The sequence below is a fragment of the Chiloscyllium punctatum genome, chromosome 8 (genome assembly GCF_047496795.1).
Source record: "Chiloscyllium punctatum isolate Juve2018m chromosome 8, sChiPun1.3, whole genome shotgun sequence".
NCBI lineage: Eukaryota > Metazoa > Chordata > Chondrichthyes > Orectolobiformes > Hemiscylliidae > Chiloscyllium > Chiloscyllium punctatum.
Window position 1 is genome coordinate 93728644 of NC_092746.1, and position 24375 is coordinate 93753018.

At 41.1% G+C, this 24375-nt stretch overlaps 1 protein-coding gene across 3 annotated transcripts in view; it reads right to left on the reverse strand.

The window, feature by feature from the left end:
* Positions 1–24375, reverse strand: part of LOC140480762 (enhancer of polycomb homolog 1-like) — a 258043-nt gene that overhangs the window by 151269 nt on the left and 82399 nt on the right. For all 3 annotated transcript variants that reach the window (XM_072576103.1, XM_072576106.1, XM_072576105.1), the window contains exon 2: positions 13529–13663. In XM_072576103.1, coding sequence (XP_072432204.1) covers positions 13529–13567 — 39 coding nt within the window. In that variant the 5' untranslated portion in view covers positions 13568–13663. The remainder of the gene's footprint in view (positions 1–13528; positions 13664–24375) is intronic.

A 24375-nucleotide genomic window follows, 5' to 3' on the forward strand; every position in this document is an offset into this window, starting at 1 on the left:
AATCCAACCCATCAGACTACTCTCGATCATCAGTGAAGTGATGGAAGGTGTCATCTATAGTGCTATCAAGCAGCACCTGCTCAGTGACACCCTGTTTGGGTTCCACCAGGGCCACTCAGCTCCTGACCTCCTGGTTCAAACATAGACAAAATAACTGAATTCCAGGTGAGGGGAGAGTGACAGCCCTTGACAACAATTAACCACAGTGCTTGAAGAAGTCCTAACAAAACTGGAACTAATAGAAATCAGGGGGAAACGCTTTCCAGGTTAGATATAGGGAGATAGTTGTGCTTGTTGGAAGTCAGTCATCTCTGCAGGAGTTCTTCAGGGTAGTGTCCTCAAGCCATCATGTTCAGCTACTTCAGGTGATTTTTTTCCATCATGAAAAGGTCAGAAATGAGGTGTTTACTGATTACTGCACAATTTCACCATCATTCATGACTCCTCAGACGCTACTACAGTCTTTGTTGAAATGTAGTAAGAATTGCACAATATCCAAGCTTGGGCTGAAAAATGGCAATTAGTATTCATGCCACACAATGGCAGGCAATGATCTGCTCCAGTGAGAGAAGCTAACCATCATCCCCTGAAATTCAGTGTCACTATCACCAAATCCTTAACTATCAACATCCTGGGGCTTACTACTAACAAGAAACTTAACTGGTATAGCCATATGAATACAATGGCTATGAGTGCAGGTCAGAGGCTAGGAATACCACAGCAAGTAACTTACTTCCTGACACCCCAAAACATGTGAACCATCTACAAGAAACTCCCCCAATTGTCTGGATGAGTGCAGCTCCAACAACACTCAAGCAGCTTGATACAAGCCAGAGTAAAAGGAGTCAGCTTGAGTGGCACCATATCCATAAATATCCACTTCCTGCATCACCAATGTCCAGTTGAGACACTACAAGATTACAAACATTTTCCAAGGCTCCTTAAAAAGTACCTTCCAACCCAGAACCATGATCGTGTAGAAGGACAATGACAGCAGATATATGGTAACACCACCACCTGCAACTTCCCCTCCAAGCTACTCTCCATCCTCACTTGGAAATATATCACTGTTCCTTCAGTGTCATTGGATCAAAATCCTGGAATTCCTTCCCTAACAGTACTGAGGGGCTACCTACAGCACATGGACTGTAGGCTTTCAAGAAGGCAGCTCCCCACCACCTGGAAGAAGTCTTTCACCATGTTATGTTAAACACTACCACCATTTAGTGTAGCATTAATCAGGGCAGATTTCAAATAGGTCGAGCAATTCAAGAAGGGACATCCAGGATGCATTGCGGCCATTCAACCACAATCAGCAACCTCATGGCCCGGCATATCACCCACTCTACTGTTAGTACCAAGCCAGAAGCTGAACTCCAGTTCAATGTAGTGTATAGGATGGCATACTGGGAGCAGCACCAGGAATACCTAAACAAGTGGTACCAACCTTCTGCAGCCTAAATACATGACTACACAGTCATACAGCATGGAAACAGACCCTTCAGTCCAACCAGTCCACACCGACCATATTCCCAAACTAAACTAGTCCCATCAGCCTGAGCCTATCCCATATCCCTCCAAACCTTTCCTATCCGTGAACTTAACCAAATGTATTTTAAACGGCATAATCCACCACTTTCTCTCTGGCAGTTCATTCCACCCACAAGCCACTCCGTAAAAAGGTTGCCCCTTCTGTCCCCTTTAAGTCATTCTCTCTCACCTGAAAAAAATGACCCCAGTTTTGAACTCTCCCATGCAAGGGCAAGACCATGGATATTGACTTTATCCACGCCCACCATGACTTTATAAACCTCCATAAAAGGTCTACTTGCATGCCACACAGCAAAAGGAGGTTGAATCTATGCAGCCAATCAGCATGCATGGAGCTTCCCAGAAAAAGAGAATCTTGGTTTCTACACATTACCAGCTGTAGATTAAGTCATGAGATGTTAACACCATAGTTCAAAATACAGTGTTCAGTTTTATATTTTAAAAAATGATTTACTTTTACTAATTTAATGAAAAACCCAACAAAAAAGAACAAAAACACATTCATATCATCTACTCAGAACATACTCGTAAAAGACAAGAAGGGATTGAGCTAAAGAGGGGAGCACAAGGCTTTAAACCAAGGCTGGTAGGCATGACTAGAATGGGTGGATGGTTTCTCTCCAGTTAATGCAGACTTAATAGGCTGAATGGCCTCTATCTACACCATAAAAGTTAAATTGTTGAAGTCGATCAAAGGTTACTTTTTCAGTGAAATATTCTAACTGGGATTAAGACGTATTCTTCTTATCAAAATGATTTTGCAATCATAACTGAATTGGCACTGATCTTGTATGCTGCAAAATAAACATGAAACAAAAACCAAAAATGTCATTTTTATTCCAGCAGTTCAGGTTGTCTTTATAAATCTTTTAACCACCAATACAATATTTTGTGAACTACTCAAGCATTATATGCAGCAGTAAAGTGAATGCTTATAAGGCTTTCAAAACCAGAAACTACATGCTCAGATTAGAGCAATTTACTAAGCGGTTTCTGAACAATGAACATTAAACAAAGCACATCTACCAACTTTGTTCAAAGAGTACAAAGGTAATTTTCAAGGTCAAGATCAGATCAAGAAGGTCAATTTCAATATTAGGATGATCCACTGATCTTGTTTTTCCAGTAGGAAGCTACATATTAAGGGAGTGTTAATTCCAAGTAGGGCTACCATGTAATTATGTGACTTGTATTTTTCAACCACATTTTCTCAATGGCAGCAAGGAACTAGTAATTTTTTCAAAACTTTCCTTTTAAGGTACTACAATATCCATATCCATTTATACTAATGTGTTATGCCAATTTTTCCATGAGATCATACAAAATAACATACAATATATTGGTATAAAAAAAAAGAAGTGTCCTCCATGTACCAATGAGGCAAAAAGTAAAAGTTTATTTTCATCTGTTACTTCTCTCCAACATCCTTTTAATGAGGAAGTGGTCTCACTGTAGTATCTTGCTTTGAAGATTTGCAAATCAACACTGAAGATGTTTTGGGGAAAATGGTCTTACATGAACATTTGTGGATAAGGGCAAATATCATTGGGTAAAATTCTCTATTAGAGCCACCTTCCTCATGTAAACATTTCTTTTTCATGGGATGAAAGTGATTGAGAAACATTTATGCAACCTTGGTTTCATATTTTTTGATGCCCTACTGGTTAGATTAGTAATCCAGATAATGTTCTAGGGATCTGGGCTCGAATCCCACCACAGCACACAAAGAAACTTTAATTAGAACACAGAACATCGAAACGTACAGCACAGAACAGGCCCTGGGACCCACGATGTTGTGCAGAGGTTTAATCCTAATGTAAAATATATTACCTTAACCTATGCACCCCTCAACTCACTGCTGTCTATGTGCATGTCCAGCAGTCGCTTAAAAGTTCCCAATGTCTCTGCTTCCACCACCACAGCTGGCAATGCATTCCATGCATTCACAACTCTGCGTAAAGGATCTACCTCTGATGTCTCCTTTATACCTTCCTCCTAATATCTTCAAACTGTGACTCCCCGTACCAGTCAATCCTGCCCTGGGGAAAGTCTCTGGCTGTTGACTCTATCTATTCCTCTCATTATCTTGTGTACCTCGATCAGGTCTCCTCTCTTCCTCCTTCTCTCCAGAGAGAAAAGTCAAAGCTTATTCAACCTTTCTTCATAAGGCAAGCCCTCCAGTCCAGGCAGCATTCTGGTAAACCTTCTTTGCACCCTCTCCAAAGCCTATCTTTCCTATAGTAGGGTGACCAGAACTGGACACAATATTCCAAGTGTGGTCTCACCAGGGACTTGTAGAGCTGTAGCAAAACCTCGCGGCTCTTATACTCGATCCCCCTGTTAATGAAAGCCAAAACACCATATGCTTTCTTAACAACCCTATCTACTTGGGTGACAACTTTGAGGGATCTATGTACTTGCACACCCAGATCCCTCTGTTCCTCCACAATGCCAATAATCCGGTCTTTAAATAGCCCTAGATACTATCGACGACACCTCCAACCTTTGTGTCATCTGCAAATTTACTAACCCACCCCTCAACCTCCTTATCCAAGTCATTTATAAAAACTACAAAGAGCAGAGGCCCAAGAATAGACCCCTGTGGGACCCCACTCAACACTGACTTCCAGGCAGAATACTTTCCATCTACAACCACACTCTGCCTTCTGTCAGCCAGCCAATTCTGAATCCAGATAGCCAAACCTCCCTGACTTTATGAGCCTACCATGGGGAACCCTATGAAATGCCTTGGTGAAGTCCATATACACTACATCCACTGCTCAGCCGTCGTCAACCTATCTTGTCACCTACTCAAAGAACTCAATAAGATTAGTGAGGCATGACCAGCCCCTCAAATCCATGATGACTGCCTTTAATCACACTATGTTTTGCCAAAGAGTCATAAATTCTATCCCTCAGAATTCTTTCCAAAACTTTGCTGACCACAGATGTAAAACTGACTGGTTTATAATTGCCAGGGATTTACCTATTACCCTTCTTGAATAAAGAGGAACAACATTTGCCTCCTTCCAATCCTCTGGTACAACTCCTGTGGAGAGTGAGGAGGCAAATATCCTCACCAGCAGCTGAGCAACCTACTTTCTAGTTTCCTGGAGCAGCTTAGGATAAATCTGGTCTGGCCCTGGGGACTTATCCATATTAATGTTTTCCAAAATTTCTTGCACATCAATCTTGATCTGGTCAAGACTGTATCCCAGCTCCTCTAAGTTTTCATTTACAACAAGTTCCCTTTCCTCGATGAAAGCAGAAGCAAAAAACTCATTTAGGACTTCCCCCATCTGCTCAGACTCCATGCACAAGTTCCCTCCGCTATCCCTGATCGGCCCTACCTTCTCCCTGTTCGTTCTCGTATTCCTCACATATGAGTAAAATGCCTTTGGGTTCTCCCTCATCCTTCTGGCCAAGCCATTTTCATGCCCCCTCCTTGCTCTCCTCAGTCCATTTCTGAGCTCCTTTCTAGCAAGCCTTTAATCCTCTAAAGCTGTGCTAGATCTTTGCTTCCTCTACCTTACGTAAGGTGCCTTCTTCCTTTTGATGAGAAGTTTCTCTGTTCTTGTCATCCAAGGTTCCTTAATCTTACCTCTTCTTACCTGTCTCAGAGGAACAAATTTGTGCATCACTCGCAACAACTACTGCTTAAATAATCCCCACATGTCTGTTATGCCCTTTCTGTGGAACAATAGCTCCCAGCCTGTACTTCCCAACTCCTGTCTGATAGCGTCATAATTTCCTTTTCCCCAATTAAATATCTTTCCTTGGTAACTGCTCCTTTCATTCTCCAAGACTATACTAAATATGAGACAGTTGTAATCACTTTCACCAAAGTGCAAGATCTGACACCTGTCCTGGTTCGTTGCCGAGCACCAAATCCAAAATGGCCTCTTCCCTCGCCGGTCTGTCTACATAGTGTGTAAGGAAACCCTCCTGAAAACCTGACAAAAAATGGCTCCATCCAAACCATCTGCACGAGGGAGGTTCCAGTGGATATTGGGAAAGTTGAAATCACCCATAAAAACAACCCTGCGACTTTTGCATTTTTCCAGAATCTGCCCACCTATGAGATCTTCAACCTCTCTACTGCTATTAGGTGGTCTATAGAAAACTCCCAATGCAGTGGCTGTTCCCAACTTCCACTCATACTGACTCAATAGACTAACCTTCCTCAACAACCTTTGTTTCTGTAGCTGTGATGCACTCTCTGATTAGTAATGCGACACCCCCTCCTCTTTTTCCACCCTCCCTGTTCTTTTTAAACGTTCTAAACCCTGGAACATCAAGCAATCATTCCTGCCCCTGTGAAACCCATGTCACCATTATGGCCACAACATCGTAGCCCCAAGTGCTGATCCATGCTCTAAGTCCGTCACTCTTATTTCAGACACTCCTTGCATTAAAAGCAGACACACTTTAACCGATCCCTTGGTCTCATCACATGGGAAACCTTCCTGATAGATTTAATACATCCTGTCACTGCCCTGTCTACAACTGACCCCCTCTCAGACATGTGGCTCTGATTCCCACCCCCCTGCCAAAATAGTTTAAACCCTCCCAAATCACACAAGCAAAACTCCCACCCAGGACATTTGTGCCCCTCTAGTTCAGGTGCAACCCATCCTTTGTGTACAGGTCCCATCTTCCCCAGAAGGTATCCCAATGGTCTAGGTATCTGAAGCCCTCCATCCTGCACCAGCCTCACAGCCACGTGTTAAGCTGCATTCGCTGTCTGTTCCTCACTTCACTATCTCGTGGCACCGGTAGCAAACCTGAGATCACTACTCTACTCGTCCTGCTCTTCAGCTTCCAACCGAATTCTCTGTAGTCACCTTTCAGATCCTCAATCCCTTCCTGGCTATATCATTGGTGCCAATATCTACCATGAATTCTGGCTGCTGACCCTCCCCCTTCAGAATCTTGTAAACCCGATCAGTGCCATCCCAGACCCTAGCACTGGGGAGGCAACATACCTTCCAGGAGTCCCGTTCCTAACCACAAAATCTTCTCTCAATCAATCAGTCTTACTATTGAGTCCCCTACCACTAGTGCTTTTCTATTTTCCCCCCTTCCCTTCGGAGCAACAGTGCCAGGCTCAGTGCCAAAGAATTCAATAATAAATCTGGAATGAAGTGTCTAACAACCATGAAACCAAATGTTGATTGTTGTAAATAAAACCCATTTGGTTCACTAATGTCCTTTAGGAAGGGAAACTGCTGTCCTTACTTGGTCTGGCCTACATGTAACTACAGCTCCACCAGGAATGTGGTTGGCTCTTAACTGCCCTTTGGGCAGCTATGGATAGGAAATAAATACTGTGGCACTCATCCTGTGATGCCTGCATCCCATGAATAAAAATAAATGAATGTCCTGGTAAAATCAAGTTTTAGATTCAAATCTGTGAAAGCTAGTTGTGCGAGTAATATTAGGAACTGTAATTTTGATTACTGTTCCTCATAGCTTTTGTCTGTGTCACAATGGTCCCAATGACTGCTGAAAGGGACATTAAAAATCAAGTAGTCACCAATAGATGCTTTATATGAACTTCTCTAATGCAAAGTTTTATGTACAAGGGATATTCAATAAAATTAAATAAGATATCTACTTTGTACAGCTTCAACTTCCTGCCTGAACTTGTTCATGTCCAAATATTTATCTAAGCAGTAAAAGGACTGGAAAACCTGCTGTTGTTTCTCCTTGTATGGCAGCAGGACACCAAAGGACAATAATAGGAATAACTTTCCTTCAAGTGTAGAGTCAAAACAGGTTGAATTATAGTCAATCTTGCTGTTAGGAGGCAAAAGTTAGATGGAGGTACGGCCAAGGTGGCAACAGAAGTGGGCAGTGGCAAAAATGGCCAGTTCTATTTACTGGGACATCAACCCAATGAATTCAGGAAATGTCAGGCCTCAAGCCCTCACTGCTCTCCCTCACCTTCCACTTCCAACTACAAATGACCTACATGGGCTCCTGTTCCCCCTCCACCCCCTTTAACCTCTAAATTCCTCCTCAAATTTTCCAAGTCTGTTTCAGTATTTTCCAAATTCCCTCAGGTTCTTTTGCCCCTCCATGCTCTGTCACATCTACCATGTCTCCTCCACACCCATTTTCTTTATTTCAACTGTATAGTGAACCAGTAACCAAACTGATAAGTCTTCGAAATAAGCCTGAAACTGGCACATTAAACAAACATCCTTTCAAGATATACATTGAAAAGTGCATTGCAGCTTACAACCTCAAAAAAAGTGTTGATCTTTTACAGATATTTATCGTATCAAAAACAGAATCTTTCACCTGCTTCAGACTTCTTAACCTTGTGAAAACAAACAAAAAACTCTTCAAAGAAACTGCATGTTATTACAAGGTTAGAGAAATAACAAATAAACCATTTATTCCCTTTCCAGCTGGAAAGGAACATTACAGAAGTACACCTTTTAGCATTGCAGCCTTTTCCACTACTCAATACAATCAGGGCTAATCAACTACAACCCACTACATTACAGGTTGTTATTCGCCAATCTTGAAACAAACTCAATGACTAAGATGACTATGGGGCGGAGAATTAAAAGATTCACAATCCTCTGAGTACCTCTGTTGCAGGAATGAAAAATGTGTTGCTGGAAAAGCGCAGCAGGTCAGGCAGCATCCAAGGAGCAGGAGAATCGACATTTCGGGCATTAAGCCCTTCTTCATAAGCCCTTATTGCTACTCCAGTACTCATGCAATACACTAAAACACTACTAACCCTCCTAATCACCAGCATACCTGCATGTCAGCCTCCAGTGACTTATGAACAAGGACTATGTATATTTAGATTTTCAAACCTCTTACCATCAAAGAAATGTTGCGCACATCTGCTGTTTCTATCAAGATGGATAACCTCACATTTTTTCCACATGCCTTGTTCTTCCTCACTCATTAAATCCATTTGAATCCTCTTGAAGCCACTGTCTCTTGTTCATAGCACAGTGCCACCCAGATTCATGTCACTTGCAAGTTGGAAAGTATTACCTTTGGTCCCGATCATTAATATTATTGTGAACAGCTGGGGTCCCAAGTATTGATCCTCACAGCAACCCACTCGTCAAAGCTTGCCAAGACAAGAGTGACCCATTTATTCCTTATTTTTGCCTTTTAGCGAATCTTTACTCCATACCAACACATTATATCCTGTCCCATTTGCTTTTGCCAACCAAAGTTTTTTTGGGGGACTTTATCAAAGTCTTCTAAAAGTCCAAGTATACTCTAACCACAGAATCTGTGTTATCACTTCTGTTAATAACATCCTCAAAAACAAAACTTCTACAGATTCAAATAGGATTTTTCATTTTCAAATCCACGCTAACTATGGCCAATCAAATCATTACCATCCAAGTGTCTATTTACCATGTTCTTTTATAATAGATTCTAGAAGTTTCCTTACTTTTGATGGAAGGCTAAGAGTTCTTTCATTCCCCATTTCTCTTTCCCTCCCTTCTTAAAAGAGTGGGGTGACACTTGCTACATTCCAATCTACAGGAACCATTCTACAATCTGTAGAATTCTGGTTGATCATCAGTGAATCACTTTCTCCATTGCCAGACCTTTCAACTCACTGGGGTGTAGAATATCTGGTCTTAGCAATTTCTCTACTACAGTCACATTAATTTCTTCAACTCAACTTCTTATTAATACTATTTTCCTTCAATTTCTCACTCTCCCTAGTTCCTTGGCTCGATCATTCTGAGAGATTTCTGGTATCTTCCTGTGAAAACAGACAAAGCAAAGCAAGCGTTTCTCTATTCCCCTTTATGAATTTCCGTGACTCTGCCTGTAACATATCCACATTTGTCCGAGCCAAACCTTTACTTTAAATGTCGCCATACAAGTTTTTATGATCCAATTTTCATGATTTCTGCTATCTTAGATTAATATTCTAATCTCTTAGAAAAAAGAGAATCAAGAAACGGATGTGTTCTAAAATCGTCCAAATATTCAGGCCTATTTCTATTCTATAGCCCTTTCCTTTCAGTCTTATTCAATTTTAATTTACTTTGTTAGCCATGGTCAACTGACCTTTTGGGGTTTTTTGCACCATGGAAGAATGTATAGTTGCTGTAAACTTTCTATTTGATCTTTAAAGACCATGCATTGCAGATGTATTGTCACACTCTTTCAAATTGTCCAAACTCCACCCCTGCCAATTTGTGCCTCAATTCCATAATTTCCTTTGTTAAGATCAAACTCTGAAGTTTGAATAATATAAAATTCTATCATATTATGGCCACTCAAGCCTAAAAGGATTCTTACAACAAGATTAGCCCTTTATTGTTAAATAATAGATCTAAATAGTTTGTATGCTAGTCAGTTCCTCAGAATACTAGAAAACCATCCCAACACAATCTGGAAACAGATCCTCTGCCATTATTGCTCATTGGTGTCACTGAAACTATATGCAGATTAAAGTCAGCCAAACATACTTCAATACCCATGATACATGCTTCTTGAATCTCCTGATTAATACCATGTCCTACACCACTACAATCACCATTTATCAAATATTACTTGCTGAAATCTGAGACACCCAATAATGAAACAAAATGGCAACAGCGTTAACAGTAGCAATCCAAATAGATGACCTCATCATGAATGTTTAATGAAGTTTCAAGAATGGCTAATGCACATAGACCTCAATAAGTAATATCTATCCAGCTACAGAAGGGAGTGAAAGCTCCATTTGATTCACTTCTCTAACCCATTTATTTTGGAGTTTTTTTTCACTGTGTGTCTATTTCCACATGCTTGAAGGATCTGAAGTATACTAAAGCTTCTAATAATTTACATTAAAAATGGCTGGGAGTGATTGACAGCTTTACAAGAAAATAAGACGGCCAATATACTTTGATGTCGGATGACTTTTGTTTTAGTTGATGACTCCGCAAGGCCATTGTCCGCGACTCTTGAGAAGCAACCTGACTCCAATGGGAAGGGCAGAAATTATGGGCCCTGGAGCTGCTGCTCCTGGCCTGGGCTATTAACTCATTCAGCCCGAGCACATTGAGCTTTATCCCAACCCAATCCTGGTTACTGGGCCCTGATGCATCCCACTGTCCCAGGCCCTGCATGACTCCACTAAAAAGTATAAGCAGTGTTTGAACCTTGCACCAAAACAAAAGAGCTGACATAGGTGGAGTGATGTGTGGGGGCTGGCTAGCTGTACCCTTATTCTATGCCAATGAAAACTGCCTGAAACTTAAAGGAGCCATTAGTTATTTGTCTCTCTGTATACAGATGCTGACAGATCTGCTGACCTTTGAGTGTTTAATTTTTCAATTTCAGATTTTCAGCATCTCCAACATTTTACTTTTATAACTCGAAAGGTTTGTGACCTGCTTCTGACCTCTGTCTTAGGGGATTTGACAGGGTTGCTTTCCCCTGTGGGAGAATATAGAAACAGAGGGGATAACCTTAGACCAAGGGGTCACACATTTAAAGCAAATATGAGGAGGAATTTCTGGTCTCAGAGGGTAGTGATTTTACAAAGCTCTTTACTGCAGTAGGCTGTTGAGGCTAGATTTTTAAGTATATTCAAGTCCGAGATAGATAGTCTTTTTTAAAAAAATAAATCAGTAATGGAATCAAAGGTTATATAGAAAAGGCAGGAAAGCAAAGTTGCGGATTATCAAATCAGCCATGATGTCATTGAACGGCAAAGTAAACTCAACGGGCTGAATGGCTTTCTACTCCTAGGCCTTATAATGATCCCTTTCCCTTAGCTATCAAAGGCTCCTATTCCTTGCATGCATAGAGTCATTAGTTGTATGTCCTAACGAGGCTGAGTGTCCCAATTGTGGAGTTGCATGGATTTTTACAAACATTCAAATTGAGAGTAGACCCTGGAGGATTGCTCCTCCATTCAATAAGGTAGACACTGGACTGAATGCTCCATATTGCCACCTTTTCCCAATAATTTGGTATTCCCTTATTTATCAAGAATCTATGTCTCAGTCTTAAAATTCTTCAACAACTCTCCTTCCACCAACTTTTGAGGAAGTTCCAAACTTTCACAACCCTGTGTGTGAGGGAGTTTGAGCAGCCTAATGGCTTATTTCTGATATTTATTATATCTGATTTTTCCAGTCTATACATATTGTAGATTAAAATCTTGCATGATTATTGACATGTCTTTCTGACAAGCTTCCATTATTTCTTCCTTCGTAACCACATGATTGGATGGAGTACAATTAGGGACCTATATGTCACTCCCATGAGTGGCTCCTTGCCTTTATCATTTATTTTGAATCATACATTCAATAAAGATAGTACGTTTATTGAAAGGATGACTGAATTATAAAATGTTTTGTTTGACTGAGATTGCAGTACACTTACATTGCATGTAGAGGTCTCCAGTTCATTTGTAAAGAGGCACAGTGGTGGAACATTGCCAATAGCAGAGCAAGCATACAGCAATGCAGCACTGTAGACATTTGATTTTTTTACACTGGAAATTGATGATGTGAAGTAGTTATGACTTCTCATGTTAAATGATGCAGTTTTTTTAGGATACACATACTGTTCTATGCATCAAAAAGATTCCACTTCAGACAAACCATCCTGTATTAATAATAGTGCACAACAGCAAGTAATTTGACATAATTAATCAAATCAAAATCAAATCAAATCAAACTCCCTGATACTGCTTTTGTTTCTATTTCTAAATTAAAAAAAAATTCCCTGTGCATAATAAACCAGCCAATTTGAGAGAAAAACAAGATTGGAATATAAATCAGCTTACAACAATAAAAATCTCTCCTCACAAGACTTCACAATAATGCAAAATGTGACTTAGATACCATAGGAAAGAATTGTTTTGGTGAATAAACAATTAACATTTACTAAGATTTAGATGTCAATATCACATTTCACCTCTGGATGATTGAAATCAACAAGCATAAACTTAGCTCAACTCCAGCATCATCTCATTATTTTTCATTGAGAAACTAGTCAAGTCAACAAATTATTTTGGTACTGAGGCCCAATATAAAAACATACCCATGAAATATTAAATCAACATGTACTGCTGGCTACAGTAATCAAAATGCTAGGAAAGTCCAAAAATACACGAGAATTCACAATCACGATTAAATATTGCTCAGAATGTTTAAATGTTGAATTCTAATCAATGGTCAGCACCACAAAACCAACTGTACACTTTTTGTTTAAATACTTTTATTAGTCTGTACTTTCAGTGTATTACTTGTGACTCTCTCTCTAGGCATAGTATGCAAGGTTTTTTTTATTTCAGATCAAATTCTATAATGTTTCACATTGATGGAAATACCAATGCTCAGAGTAGAGTTTCTATTGAATCCTACAGTGTGGGAGCAGAGCCTTTGGCCCAACAAGTCCACATTAACTGTCCAAACAATATCCCACCCAACCGTTCCCCATTACTCTACATTTGCCCCGACTAATGCATCTAACCTACACATCCCTGAACATTACTTTGCCTGAAAAATTGCCCATAAATGAAATGATTCACATTACACCATGTAATACAAATATTTTAAATCCATCAATGAAAACTGTATTTGCTTTTATGTTTAAAAAGGCTGAAATCCTCCAACAAGGCTGACATTAGATCTTATGTTGCAATGATAACATTGACAATTAATAAATCCATTGTAGCCAACAATGCAACAATAAGCAATTATCCCAAAGCTTATAAAAGTACAATGTGAAACAATTCAAGCAACAACTAATGGAATATTGGTGGAAATAAAACTGCTCAAGAGAATCTGCATATGTTAGAATTAAAGCATTCAGAAGTGGACTATCTTTCATCTTAAAAATCCTGTCACTTTAATATTAGCAAACTTGAGGTAGCTTCAATTTCACCACATTAGAGTACCCAGTGTTAACTTTGTGTAAAATCTTGCATGGCACACACTAAATTTAATGTACGTAAGGACTTGGGAAGACTTACCAAGCATGTATCCTTTCGCGGGATCATCAAGGATTCCATTAAAATTAACCCATAATATCCAATCCATATTGAAAAAGCAAGTTGATATTATTTCCCTCAAGACACCAACTTGTGTATTGTAATGAAAAGAAAAGCCTGTAAATATAAAAACTCATTTCAGCAACACTTCTTTTTGCCATTGTGCAATATAACTACAGCGAAGTTAATTTCAACTAATTTAAGGTTCAAATGAGTAAACAGCAAAATTTGTCTGCATTTCTTAACTATTAAACTTATATCATGTGTAACTTAAATATTCAGGTGGACAAATATGTAACAATTTCAGGTCATATTCATTCATACGGATAATGCAATATAAACAAGAAGTTACTTTAATCAGCATTATATACCAACTGGAATATAATCCTTTATATCTCAAATGATTACTCAAGTACTAATGGTTCTCAAGTGCACACTTAAGTGAAAATAAACCATTTTCTACATTATATACCATTCATATTGCAAGTCATTGTTAACAATAAAACAAAATTAACATTGCCTTCTTGTGACAGAATTCAAACATAATTTTTGTGAACTCAGAAGGCTGTGGAGGCCAAGACACACACTGTATTTAAGACAGAGATATATCGGCTCTTAATTAGTAAGCGGATCAAAGGTTATGGGGAGAAGGCAGAAAAATGGGATTGAGAAACATATCAGCCGTAATCAAAAAACAGAGCAGATTCGATGGACCATATAGAGTCATACAGTCAGAGATGTACAGCATGGCAACAGACCCTTCGGTCCAACCTGTCCATGCCGACCAGATATCCCAACCCAATCTAGTCCCACCTGCTAGTACCCGGCCCATATCCTTCCAAACCTTTCCTATTCATATATCCATCCAAATGCCTTTTAAATGTTGTAATTGTACCAGCCTCCACCACATCCTCTGGCAGCTCATTCCATACCCCCTCTCACCCTAAACCTATGCCCTCTAGCTCTGGACTCCCCCACCCCAGGGAAAAGACTTGGTCTATTTATCCTATCCAAGCCCCTCAATTTTGTAAACCTCTATAAGGTCACCCCTCAGCCTCTGACGGTCCAGGGAAAACAGCCCCAGCCTATTCAGCTTCTCCCTATTCAGCTCAGATCCTCCAACCCTGGCAATCCTTGTAAATCTTTTCTGAACCCTTTCAAGTTTCACAACCATCTTTCCAATAGGAAGGAGACCAGAATTGCACGCAATATTCCAACAGTGGCCTAACCAATGTCCTGTACAGCCGCAACTTGACCTTCCAACTCCTGTACTCAATACTCTGACCAATAAAGGAAAGCACACCAAACGCCTTCTTCACTATCCTATCTACCTGTGACTCCACTTTCAAGGAGCTATGAACCTGCACTCCAAGGTCTCTTTGTTCAGCAACACTCCCTAGGACCTTACCATTAAGTGAATAAGTCCTGCTAAGATTTGCTTTCCCTGGCTTGTCTTTACCACCCTTCTTAAACAGTGGCACCACATTTGCCAACCTCCAGTCTTCCGGCACCTCACCTGTGACTATTGATGATACAAATATCTCAGCAAGAGGCCCAGCAATCACTTCTCTAGCTTCCCACAGAGTTCTCGGGTACACCTGATCAGGTCCTGGGGATTTATCCACCTTTAACCGTTTCAAGGCATCCAGCACTTCCTCCTCTGTAATATGGACATTTTGCAAGATGTCACCATCTATTTCCCTACAGTCTATATCTTCCATATCCATTTCCACAGTAAATACTGATGCAAAATTCTCATTTAGTACCTCCCCCATTTTCAGTAGCTCCACACAAAGGCCGCCTTGCTGATCTTTGAGGGGCCCTATTCTCTCCCTAGTTACCCTTTTGTCCTTAATATATTTGTAAAATCCCGTTGGATTCTCCTTAATTCTATTTGCCAAAGCTATCTCATGTCCCCATTTTTCCCTCCTGATTTCCCTCTTAAATATATTCCTACTTCCTTTATACTCTAAGGATTCACTCGATCTATCCTGTCTATACCTGACACATGCTTCCTTCTTTTTCTTAACCAAACCCTCAATTTCTTTAGTCATCCAGCATTCCCTATACCTACCAGCCTTCCCTTTCACCCTGACAGGAATATACTTTCTCTGGATTCTAGTTATCTCATTTCTGAAAATTTCCCACTTTCCAGCTGTCCCTTTACCTGCAAACATCTGCCAATCAGCTTTCGAAAGTTCTTGCCTAATACCGTCAAAATTGGCCTTTCTCCAATTTAGAATTTCAACTTTTAGACCTTCTATCCTTTTCCATCACTATTTTAAAACTAATAGAATTATGGTCACTGGCCCCAAAGTGCTCCCCCACTGACACCTCAGTCACCTGCCCTGCCTTATTTCCCAAGAGTATGTCAAGTTTTGCACCTTCTCTCGTAGGTACATCCACATACTGAATCAGAAAATTGTCTGGTAAACATTTAAGAAATTCCTCTCCATCTAAACCTTGTAACACTATGGCAGTCCCAGTCGATGTTTGGAAAGTTAAAATCCCCTACCATAACTACCCTATTATTCTTGCAGAAAGCTGAGATCTCCTTACAAGTTTGTTTCTCAATTTCCCGCTGACTATTGGGGGGTCTATATTACAATTCCAATAAGGAGATCATCCCTTTCTTATTTCTCAGTTCAACCCAAATAACTTCCCTGGATATATACGGCCTAATTCAGCTCCTATATCTTACACTAACAGAAAAAGGAAAAGGAAATCACTGGAGTAACTCAGCAAGTCTGTCAGTATCTGGGAGAAAAATCATTGTTAATGTTTCAAATCCAGTGATCCTTCTTCAGAAGTTCTGTATCTGCTTTACATTGGTATTAAGTGTGTTAATAGACTATTGAACTAGATTGGATTATGCAATATGAGAATGATAAGGCCAGCAGCAATCACTTTCAAAGTGTGTGGCTGGAAAAGCACGTTCCTCATGAAGGGCTCCGGCCCGAAACATCGATTCTGCTGTTCCTCAGATGCTGCCTGACCTGCTGTACTTGTCCAGCAACACACAACTCTTATCTCCAGCATCTGCATACCTCACTTTCTCCCAGCAGCAATCACTTGTTCAATTAAATAAAGACATCTGGATGTTGCTGAGAATACCCTTGTTGCTTCTACTTAGTGTATTATTTCAGACCAGGTCAATAGACCGGATACTGAAATTACCATAATGGTGTGAACTTGAGTATTTATCCTCACAGCACCAGAGTTCGATTCCTGCCTCGGGCGACTATCTTTGTGGAGTTTGCGCATTCTCCGTGTCTGCGTGGGTTTCCTCCAGGTGCTCCGGTTTCCTCCCACAATCCAAAGACGTGCAAGCCAGGTGAATTGGCCATGCTAAATTGCCCATAGTCTTAGGTGCATTAGTCAGGGTAAATATAGGGTGGGGGAAATGGGTCTGGGTGGGTTGCTCTTCAGAGGGTCTGTATGGACTTGTTAGGCCGAAGGGCCTGTTTCCATGCAGTAGGCTATCTATCCATCCACAAGTTCCACATTGGATGGCTGACAAACTTAAGGCTAACACATGCAGGAGTGAGTTTTTAAAAAGCATAAAAAGTAATAAATTATGCTGAAGAATCTTTTTGGTCTTGACAAAATAAAAATGTTAGAAGTGTGCAGTTTTATTCTGTCAAAATAATTAATATCGCAGCATTTTTGTCTTATCTCTTTCTCTCCATCTTATTTGCATTCCCCAAATGTTATTTTGTTTCTGAGGCAGTATTTGAATGTAATTTATGCTTCCTTGTAGTTACTGTATTCAAATCATGCCTTTATTGTTATAAAATGCCCCAAGGCACTTCAAAGAAGTATTACCAGCCAAAGTATGATACTGAGCCACATTGAAGATATTAATCAGATTCTGGATTAGTGGTGCTGGAAGAGCACAGCAGTTCAGGCAGCATCCAAGGAGCAGTGAAATCGACGTTTCGGGCAAAAGCGCATTATCAGGAATAAAGGCAGAGAGCCTGAAGCGTGGAGAGATAAGCTAGAGGAGGGTGGGGGTGGGGAGAGAGTAGCATAGAGTACAATGGGTGAGTGGGGCAGGGGATGAAGGTGATAGGTCAGGGAGGAGAGGGTGGAGTGGATAGGTGGAAAAAGGAGATAGGCAGGGAGGACAAGTCTGGACAAGTCACGGGGACAGTGCTGAGCTGGAAGTTTGGAACTAGGGTGAAGTGGGGGAAAGGGGAAATGAGGAAACTGTTGAAGTCCACATTGATGCCCTGGGGTTGAAGTGTTCCGAGGCGGAAGATGAGGCGTTCTTCCTCCAGGAGTCTGGTAGTGAGGGAGTGGCGGTGAAGGAGGCCCAGGATCACCATGTCCTCAGCAGATGGGAGGGGAAGTTGTAACGTTGGGCCACAGGGCGGTGTGGTTGATTGGTGCGGGTGTCCCGGAGATGTTCCCTAAAGCACTCTCCTCCCTGACCCATCACCTTCATCCCCTCCCCCACTCACCCATTGTACTCTATGCTACTTTCTCCCCACCCCCACCCTCCTCTAGCTCATCTCTCCATGCTTCAGGCTCTCTGCCTTTATTCCTGATGAAGGGCTTTTGCCCGAAACGTCAATTTTGCTACTCCTTGGATGCTGCCTGAACTGCTGTGCTCTTCCAGCACCACTAATCCAGAATCTGGTTTCCAGCATCTGCAGTCATTGTTTTTACCATATTAATCAGATGTTAACCAACTTTTAGGAACTTTCTTAAAAAGCAGCACCAACAGGGAAAGAGGAGGGTATTTCAGAGCTTGGTTAAGGACACCAAACACCAAAATGTACAATAAGTCACAATTCGAGTACATATACTTCGTAGGCTTATCAGACTGTTGACAATTCCAGAGACAGGGAAGGCAAGGCCATAAAGAGGATAAAAACATGACTGAGAATTTTGCAATTAAGCTGTTGCATGGTCAGGCGTCAATGCAAGTCAACGAACACAGGTGACAGGAGAACAGGACTTGCTGCAAGGTAAGCCATGGGTAGTACAGGTTTGGATGACCTCAAGTTTACAAAGGGAGGAATGTAGGGTACCAACCAAAACGTGTCAGAATTTTCAAGTCTACAGGAATCAATAGGCATGAATGAGGCTTTCAGTAGTTAAATGAGCTGATAGCTGGGCAACAGTCTGGAATTGAAATCAAAAGCAAAAAAGTAAATCAGTCTTCCCAATATGTAATATCTCAAGCTGAGAAAGAGCATCACTCCTGCTGCCCCTGCCAACTGATGCCACAACTAACGTAGACCAAGCTGCACTGAATCTGACACTGTTGCTTATCACTGAAAAACTGGTTAGGGAAAAAAAAAGGTCTGTAAGCAATTGTGTAAAAGGTAAATGGCCATCAGTCATTTTTTTTTAAACTGCCAGGGGAAACTCTGATTTAATATAAAATTATGACATTGAAGCAAAACAATGAGGGATCTGCATTACAAACTTTGCCTGAAAAATCAAAATCAATTCTACAATGTTTGTGTTCTACAAGAATTTGTTTTTTCCTGACAACAGAGCCTTACAAAGAATAAACACTCAGCTACATTTAAGCTATGCTATATCCAGCAGCCAGGGGGAGCTAGACAACATTTCACTGCAAGACACAGCATTTATTCGTTTCCCAGCCTTTAGTGTTAGCAGAGCTATTCAGATGTTTATATAAATTTCCCTCTCCCAACGCCAACACCCCTCCCCACCAAACGACTGGAGGCTCCTCTGGGCATTGAGAGTTTTAATCTTCAGCTACAGTAGTTAGCATGAGATCACCCACAAAAGCAAACCTTGGAATAAAAAAATTGTTTCCAAATTTTGTTTTTAGAAAACCTTGTAATTTACAAAAGTACAGTTTGTGAAATTTTCAACGCTTTGTCTGGTGCCAATCAACATGCCCTGTTTCATATCCAACCTTGCTGCACACACTCCATTTTGTTTTGTGGTGCTTGTGCCTTCACTTCCTCTGTATTTGTTGCATTGTTGTTTTTTATAACTTTGCAGCTTGGATTACTTCCACCAGCTTTTCTTTCAGACTCTCATGCTAACAGGCAAAGACTTGAATCACATTCTCGGTTCTATACACAGCCATACGTGGCGACCTCAAAAAATAAAGCAAGCGCTGACCAATAATTTAGAAAAAAGCTGACAACACAAAACAAGACCTAAATATAGGCACATGACACGCGAAAACTGATTTCAGCATGAGCTATTTTCGGTTACTCATTCTTTCCCTTGGTTTTTTTTTCTTCGTTATGCTCCCCACTGTCCATTCTACCAAGATGTGGAGGAGCTGGCGTTGGACTGGGGTGGACCAAGTTAAAAATCACAACACCAGATTATAGTCCTTCATCAGGTAGCTATGGAGCAGGATCATAAAACACAGAATGTATAACAAAAGATTACAGTGTGATGCAACTGAAATGATATATTGAACAATCTATCCCAGAAGCAGAGAAACTATGCTATGTTCTTCACAGCCTGCAACACATTATCTATGAGGATAAGCACCTCACCAAGACCTTCCCTTCGCCTCCACTTCTCGCTTTTAAATAACTGCCAAACCTGAAACAGATCATTGTTCACAGCAAACTGCCCAGTCTTCAGGACAACATTGACCACACCACCATGCAATGGTTGCCATGACCAGGTTGTAAAACATATCAGAGTGAAGACATGGATACCACCATTACACATGAGGACACCACCCAAATGTACACAGCAGGTACTCACGTGACTTGGCCAACGTTATCTAGCTCATATGCTGCCCTGAGGCATGGTACGTTGGCGAGACCAGGCAGACATTATGACAACGGATGAATGGACACAGCGCAACAATCACCAGGCAGGGGTGTTCTCTCCCAGTCGGGGAGCACTTTAGCAGTCCGAGGCACTCTGCCTCGGATCTTTGCGTGACCATCCTCCAAAGCGGGCCTCGGGACAAGCAACAATGCAAAGTGGCCAAGCAGAGGCTGATAGCCAAATTCGGTACCCATGAGGATGGCCTCAACTGGGACCTTGGGTTCTTGTCATGCTATGGTGACCCCATTGCACTATATACACTCTCACACAGACAAACACGCACACAACGTGTCCATCATACACACGCTCTCTCTCTCACATACACAAAAGACACCCCTCACACTCACACACACACACACACACTTTACCAAGCATGCGCACACATACAAACACCCACTCTCTCACGTACACTCCCACTAACATGCAACACACTTACTCATATACACACACACACTGTTTTGAGCAGGATGCTCTTCGGACGTTTGATGCAGGTTCAATGGGCTGAATGGCCTTCTTCCACATGCTAGGGATGCTATGATTCTATCAATGCAGCTGCAACATCAAGAAGCTGGACATAAATTGGGGTCAAATCAGCCCACTGGATTGCTTCCATGTCTATAAGCATCCACTCCCCCCACCACCATCACTCATTAAGCACTGCTGTAATATTTACAAGATGCACTGCAGAGATTTACTTTCCAAACCCATGACCACTTCCACTTTGAAGGATAACAGTAGCAGATACATGGGAACACCATCACCCGCAAGTTCCCCTCCAAGCCACCCACCAACCTAACCTTGAAATATATCACTACTTCTTCACTGACACTGGGTTAAAAATCTTGGAATTCCCTCCCTGACCGCATTATGGGTTAACCTACAACATGTGGATTGTAGTATCTCAAGGCAGCTCAAGAATGTTGGCCCAGTGATGCCCAAGTCCCAGACTGAATATTTCTTTTTAAAAAAGATCATTCACATGCAGAGACTGTATCAGTAACATTGCAAACATGCTGAATGTGATTATTTAATGCTGGAAAGTTACCATTTCAACTCTATGAATCCTTGTTAATAACTCAATGGAAATAGCAGTCAGACCGCTTGTGCTCCACTTATCCCTGCTGGCCTGACTTTGTTCCCCACGACTCACCCATTCCATTGGGTAAGTGAGTCCTTATTGCCACTGCTACCACTGGAAAATGAACAATTCCCTTCCCCAGCATCTCATCAGAAAAACTAGCATCCTTCCAACAGTTGGTGAAATGAAGGTACATAGGTGGTTGTTTAAAACCTTCCTTACAGGCTAAACTGTTGGTCATTTGACCCAATACCCTCTTTGTTGTTGCTCAGTGAGATTCAAGTGTGAAAACAGATTTGAAGTAAAGATTAGACATGATAATGGCAGAACAGGCTTGGTGGGCCAAATGGTTGTTTACTTATGTCCCGTAGAATCTCTACAGTATACAAACAGACCATTTGGCCCAACAAGTCCACGCCAACCCTCTGAACAGTAACCCACCCAAACCCATTCCCCTTTCCTATTACTGTACATTTACCCCTGACTAATGCACCTAACCAGACATCCCTGAACACTACAGACAATTTAGCATGGCAATTAACCTAACCTGCAAGTCTTTGGATTGTGGGAGTAAACCGGAGCACCTGGGAGGAAACCCACGCAACACAGACACTGGGAGAATGTGCAAATTCCACACAGTCGCCCAAGGCTGGAATTGAACCCGGTTCCCTGGTGCTGTGAGATAGCAGTACTAACCACTGAGCCATGATTCGTTTTAACCACATCAGTCACAAAACTCTGCTTTCAAAATAATCTGATGCATCTTCTGCACATGCAGTAATTAAAATTGGAAGGAAATCTTGACAAGTAACATTGCTGCGTAGTTTAGAGACTCGAGTTCTAATTTTAGACATGGGATGAGGTGGGTGGTTTGTCACTACTGGATATCAAATCCAGGAATATCAACAAAAAGCACAAACTACACATCATGTAAACCTCTGGTACTGCATACCAGAAAAATAAAACCTCAATGCAGGTATACTCACACGGTGGGTTCAATTTCATTCACTGTGTGCCTTGCCTTATAGCATTTCAGATATTCTGTGTAATGCAAATAGTCCCAAGTGTAAAATGAAGCTGCAGTGAAGCAGCTCAGAAAATACACAATATTGCACAGATATTTTTTAAAACAAAAGAATCTGATTTCTAACAAAATGTTAATTTGCCTTTGTAATTATTTTCATACACCTAATTGATCCACACAGGAGATTATTACACACTGCAGCTGTCATGACAAACATACTTCCATCAAATTAGAATTACAATCACAATCTGCTCTATTACATCAAGCTCTATCTTTCTTTTGCAGTGCACCAGGAACTCAGGAGATTTTAGCAAACGAAAAGAATAAAATCTATTATATGTGAAATAACAAGCTTACTGTATTTTCATTAAACAGGTGAATGTGTTGTGCAAGTTATAGTCTAGAGTTTCAACAGGAGAGATTGAGATAATTCTTTAGCAAGACTCCCTTATTAGATTCCATAAATTATGCACTTAGAAGCAGAAAGAACCTAGATAGAGTAAGCATGCTTTAAAAAAATAGCAGATGGAAATCAATCTGGGTATACGAGCGGCTCAAAAGGAGAGGAAGTGGGCTTCTAGTAGGAGGAAACTAAAGGAGTGAGCGAGCTCCATGAAACATGTGAATAATTATATACAATGCTTTGAAGTAACTTATTTGTCTTTTGCATGCATTCTTTCATTCCACTAAAACTGGATTTTTCACTGCCAGCTGAGAAATAGCAAAGAGGCTGAGCCTGTGATATTAAAGAGTTAACTTGCTCACCTGACCTGCATGAAAGAGGATGTCCCGAGGCGAAGGTGGGATGCCTCTGACTTGCAGGTAGATTGTAATGAATTTACATTCCCATCCCTTGCCTTTTGTAATGTTAAACGATTAAATGGGACACTCTCGAGACATTAATGTAATACTAAAGGGTTAAAACTTCACTGTCTTTGGGTGGGGACGACAGCCATGAAAGAATGCGGATGACTATCCATTGTAATTTACACTTGGTTTAGACATTACTCCCCTGCTATCATCAAGTTAAACTATCAAGTCAATCTCTTCCATTTAGAAATGCTTTCTGGCCAGAGGTATGTCGCACCTGTAATGCCTTAGGAAAGCACTGAGTCAGGAAATCGTCTGTGACAATTGCCCAGGATTAGGGCATGAGCATGATCTCCAAGGATGATCTCATCCTGCCATTGTACCTGGGGTAACAGGTGATTGAGCAATTGGGAGTTGTCCTGAGATGTAGGCGACTGTGGGTGAAGTGGCCAGGATATCTGTAAGCATCGCAACTGACTTGTATAAAGGGATGTGCTTTCTTTGTTGAGTGCCTCACTTTGACCTGACTTCATATGCCTGTGAAGAGGGTCAAAAGGGGTCCGGGGTGGGGGGTGAAGGGGAAGGGGAAGGGGAAGGGGGGAGGGAGGGGGAAGCAGTCACCTAGCTTGTACTGTACTCTGTGAAAAGGTGAGGACTGCAGATGCTGGATATCAGAATCAAGAGTGTGGTGCTGAAAAAGCACAGCAGATCGGACAGCATCTCAGGGAGTAGAGAAAAAAAAAATAGAATCTTGACCCAAAGAAAAGACCTTGTCTATTTACCCTATTCATGCCCCTCATGATTTTATAAACCTCTATAAAAGGTCATCCCTCAGTCTCCGACGCTCCAGGAAAAACAGCCCCAGCCTATTCAACGTTTCCCTATAGCTCAAATCTTCCAACTCTAGCACAATATCCTTGTAAATCTTTTCTGAACCTTTTCAAGTTTCACAAATCCTTCTGATAGGAAGACGACCAGAATTGCACGCAAAATTCCAAAAGTGGCCTAACCAATGTTCTGTACAGCCACAACACAACCTCCCAACTCCTGTAATCAATACTCTGACCAATAAAGGAAAGCATACCAAACTCCTCCTTCACTATCCTATCTATCTGTGACTCTACTTTCAAG